Genomic DNA, 4904 nt, shown 5'->3' on the forward strand with positions numbered 1-4904 from the left:
AAAAAAAAAAAAAAAATTATACCTCTAAACTGGGAGGTGGTGGTACACGCCTTTAGTCCCAGCACTTGGGAGGCAGGTGGATCTCTGTGAGTTTGAGGCTATCCTGGTCTACAGATGGAGTTCTAGAACAGCCAGGGCTCTACAGAGAAACTCTGTACCAAAAACAAAAGGAAAAGAAAATGAACATCTGAAATTTTCTATGTCAGTTTGCCTGAGGCCATATCCATGCATCCGACCCAGGATCTTGTCACTTTCCATGTTATACTCGGTGCCATGTCAACTCCTCATGGAACCTCTCCGTTCCCAGTTGACCTAAGCAGAGCTCTTTCAGCTCCACCTTTGAAAGCCAGCTAGCTCTCAGAGAACATTTATTCACGCGCCAATATTCTTCACAGAGCCAGCTCCCTTTACTTGTAGGCACTTCCACTACCTTGATTACCACTTCAAATCTCCTGGACCTAATAATACACATAATTAGCCCAGGATATGAGGACCCAGGTCTGCCCCATCACAGCATTCCTAAAGATCAACTTAACGTGATTCTGTCTGAGAATAACACCAAGACAGCACTAGGGAGTGAAGGCCCTGCTCTCTACTTTCTTAGATCCAAGACATCAGTGTGGAGACAGAAGACAACAAGGAGAAGAAGTCAGCCAAGGATGCCCTGCTGCTGTGGTGCCAGATGAAGACTGCAGGGTGAGAGGCCCAGGAGCACGGGGTCTAAGGATGACCACACCCAGACGAGACAGTACAGGAAGGATGGGCTCTGAGGTTCACAGCGTCACCCCGTCCTGTCCTTATATCACGGAGCACTCAGTGTTTTTCCTGGTCTTTCTTTATAGATACCCCAATGTCAATGTGCACAACTTTACCACCAGTTGGAGAGATGGGCTGGCCTTTAATGCTATTGTGCACAAACACAGGTAAGAAGGCGGGGTTAGTGACCCAGGCGCACATAGCGAGGCAGGGAGAGTGGCTGAACTGTAGCATAGCCATAGAGGAAAAAAAAATGAAGGAAAATCCCAGTCTCTGAGAAGCAGAAGTAGAAGAGTAGTAAATTCAAGGCCAGTCTGGTCTCACAGGGAGTCCCGGGCCAGTCAAGGCGACATAAGAGGAGCCCTGTCTCAAAAGAAGGAAGGAAAAAAAAAGTGTGGGAGAGGAGCCAGGAGTATATGCTGCACTGGGGGTGGGCTTGGGGTGTTTCCAACCAGGGATAAATTCACTCTTTTTTCTTCAGGCTCTGACATGCTTTTGATGTTTTCTGTGTCCCTCCCCCACACTCAGGCCAGACCTGCTGGATTTTGAGTCCCTGAAGAAGTGCAATGCACACTACAATCTGCAGAACGCTTTCAATCTGGCTGAAAAGGAACTTGGCCTGACGAAGCTCCTGGATCCTGAAGGTGGGCCAGAGCTCTGCAAGACAGGTGTAGGGAAGACAGAGGCAAACTGGTGGTTGCCTAGGGAGGGATGCAAACACTCAGGAATTCCGTAGTAGCAATGGTCTCCACAGCCTTGAATATAGTCCAGGCTGCTTGAACTGTATACTTTTAAAGGATAACTTTTGGTAAGAAAGTTGTGTCTCAAAAATAGAAAGTGTCCATGCGGTACCGTATGCCTGTAATCCCAGCACCCGGCAGGCCAACGTAGGAGGATTAGATATTTAAACCCAGCCTTGCTATAGAGCAAGTTTGAGGCCATCCTGGGCTACATGAGACTCTACTTCAAAACAGAGGGAGCTCTGCCTCAGAACGAGTTCTGGCTCTAGGTTCTGTCTCAGCCCAGAGCACTTGTATGACAGAGCCAGTCACTTAGCCTAGTGACTAGGGCTGGGAATGAGACTCAGGTAAAGCGGTCATCACCATGCTCTAGCACCACAGAAATAAATTAAAATTTAAAAGGTCAAATGAGAGGCCTTTGGTTCACATGCTCTCTCATGATTTACTCTAAAATTCTAGGGTTTTAGTTACGGTATACGACCTTTGGTTCTAGAGCTAGCCTGTGGTCAGATGCCCCTGCTGGCTGCCCCTGGTGACGCTAAGGTTAAAGGACTCTAACTTTTGTACCTGGTGCTGCACTCTTGCTTGGTTAGTTGTCCCCAACAACACCCCTCTGCCATAATCGTCCTCAGTTTACGGAAGAGATGGGACCTTTTATGGATCGGGTGACCTGCTGAAGGTCATAGACCTGTTACAGCTAAGATTCAGGTTCAGCCCTGCTCTAGAGCCTGTTTCCCCTGCTGCCTCTGCAGGGCAGAGCAATCTGGGTGCAGGCAGAAAAGGGCAGAGAGCCAGCCCACAAGCCCCTGTTGGAAGTGTTCCTTCTAAGCTTGTCTGGCTGGTTTGATTCTTTCTCCCTGATTTTTATCCCCCGCCCCCATAGCCCTGCCTCCCATGCCCTTAGTTCTGAATGACCAGTATGGCACCCAGCTGACATTCGGAGTATCTTGGCTGCTTAGACACAGAGTGAGGCTAAGTGCAAAACTTCTAGAATGGAGACCATTGCAAAGCACGGCTGTTCTGCAGAACTCAGGAGCAAAGTGAGGGTCCTGTGACCTGACTGAGCTCACGTCAGGAGCTCCAGCTTGCTTGGGTGTTTTCTGATGGCTGTGAGGGGCTTCGGGTCCCATAGTCTTGCCTTTGAGAGGAGGAATCTGTGGCCGTAGTCCGACAGCTCAGGGATCCCAAGTCCTTGTCAGCTGCGGTTGAGTGGAGGGATGCTAGGTCTGAAGGATGCTTACCCCCTTGGCTGCACCCATGGCTGAACTTTGGGAGCCAGATGGAAAACAACAGCAGTGACCATGCCTCAAGATGGTGCTAAGTGCTGGTATCTGTACCCAGGCTCAGGAGGCTTAGCTGATGGTTTCTGCTCCACTGTCCCGCAACCCATTGACCTTTTAAGACATTTCTCTAGCTTAGGGGTCCATGATCCACCACCACCCGGGAATGGTATTTCTTTGCTTGCTTTTCTTTCCATAAACAGTCAGCTTTAGCATATATCAAGTATTCTGAGTAAAAATCTTTCTTCCACTGCTTAGCAGGCCCCTCCCATATCCAAGAGGAACTTGGAATGATTGAGTTGTTACTTGGCCCCAAAGCATGGGTTTTCAACCCGTGGGTCCAACCCTTCCACAGGCCTCACATATCAGATTCCATGCATATCAGATAAATACATTATGATTCAGAGCAGCAACAAAAATAATTTTATGGTTGGGGGATCACCATAACCTGAGGAACTATATATTTTGTTTGGTTGGTTGATTTTTTTTTTTTTTTTTGCTTTTCGAGACAAGGTTTCTCTGTAGTCCTGGCTGTCCTGGAACTCACTCTGTAGATCAGGCTGGCCTTGAACTCAGAGATCTGCCTCTCTCTGCCTTCTGAGTGCTGAGATTAAAGGTGTGCGCCACCACTGCCCACTTTGAGGACCGATATTAAAGAGCATTAGGAAGGCTGAGAACCAATGCTTTAAAGGTGTCTGAAAAGATGTGTTAGCCTTGGAGGACTGGGGGGCCTGGCCTGAGGTGAGTGAGGCAGATTTTGGGCCACATGTCTTGAAGGGAGGCAGGTGTGTGCTGCCTGCCTCACCCAGGTGGTCCTTCTCCTCAGATGTGAATGTAGACCAGCCCGACGAGAAGTCCATCATCACCTACGTTGCCACTTACTACCACTACTTCTCCAAGATGAAGGCCCTGGCTGTGGAAGGCAAAAGAATCGGCAAGGTGCCCTCACCGTGAGACAGTGGGCGGAAGGGCCAGAGGAGGCCTGGTGGAAGTTTTCCTCCTCAAACGGGACCGGGTAGAGCCATCGCACTGTGAGATACCCACATGCCTGTCTCCTGTCCCACAGGTCCTGGACCATGCCATGGAGGCAGAACACCTGGTAGAGAAATATGAGTCCCTGGCCTCTGAACTGCTGCAGTGGATTGAGCAAACGATCGTGACCCTCAATGACCGACAGCTGGCCAACTCCCTGAGTGGAGTCCAGAACCAGCTGCAGTCTTTCAACTCCTATCGCACTGTGGAGAAGCCACCCAAGTAGGTGTCCCCTGGGCCCCACCCTGCCAGAGCATGCCTGCCCAGAGCTGTGCTCACTTGAGAGAAAGCCTAAATGAAGGCGTCCTTCAGGGAGGGACACTTGGCAGTCCAGAAATGCAGCCAAGGCTTGTTCCTTCCTCACAAAGTGCTGGAAGCATCCAAACAGCACAGTTGTTCCAAAACATATTTTCTAATGACTAGCCATTTTTAAAAAGCATGCCATGGAAGAATGATTGCCATGGCATGTCAAGTCAGTGAAATCCATCAGATAAACATTACTGGTTATAAGCCAGCTGGTGTGGCTCATACCTGCAAATTCCAGCACTTGGGAGTCTGAGTCAGGAAGATTTTGCTGCGAGTTCGGAGGCCAGCCATAGTGAGTTCCAACCTGGGCATCAGAGTAAGACAATGCCTGGAAAAAATAAATGGATGGATAGGCAGGCAGACAGACAGACAGGGCCATGCAACAGTGTAGTCTCAGTGTAGGAATAGACAGGACCGGACTTGAAGGGCAGGTCAGCAGCTAGCAGTGTGGTGTGGCTGGTAGCATGAGCAACACAACGATAATTCTTTGTTTCTTCGTGTGTAAGATGGCTGTTAGCAATGCTACAGAGCACAGACAAGTGTGTGTGTAAATGTGTGTGTGTGTGTCCTTTGCCTGAAAAATACTCTCTGAGCACTCAGCAAAGGTGAAATCTCAAGGACACTCTAACATGACCTTTGTAATATAGTAATAATAAGTCCTGTTCATGAAGCAACCAACTGAAATAGGAACCCCCAAATGACATGGAAAAAGAAGTAGGCCACAAGAGTTCTTCATAAAGCTGGGCGTGGTGGCGCACGCCTTTAATCCCAGCACTTGGGAGGCAGAGGC

The 4904-nt window shown here is 49.1% G+C and overlaps 1 protein-coding gene across 3 annotated transcripts in view; it reads left to right on the forward strand.

The window, feature by feature from the left end:
- The window catches only part of Sptbn2 (spectrin beta, non-erythrocytic 2), a 41310-nt gene that overhangs the window by 14181 nt on the left and 22225 nt on the right, over positions 1 to 4904 (forward strand). For all 3 annotated transcript variants that reach the window (XM_021152127.2, XM_029472463.1, XM_021152126.2), the window contains 5 exons: positions 605 to 696; positions 843 to 923; positions 1285 to 1400; positions 3603 to 3715; positions 3843 to 4030. In XM_021152127.2, coding sequence (XP_021007786.1) covers positions 605 to 696; positions 843 to 923; positions 1285 to 1400; positions 3603 to 3715; positions 3843 to 4030 — 590 coding nt within the window. The remainder of the gene's footprint in view (positions 1 to 604; positions 697 to 842; positions 924 to 1284; positions 1401 to 3602; positions 3716 to 3842; positions 4031 to 4904) is intronic.

This window comes from Mus caroli, chromosome 19, assembly GCF_900094665.2.
Source record: "Mus caroli chromosome 19, CAROLI_EIJ_v1.1, whole genome shotgun sequence".
NCBI classification, from domain to species: Eukaryota; Metazoa; Chordata; class Mammalia; order Rodentia; family Muridae; genus Mus; species Mus caroli.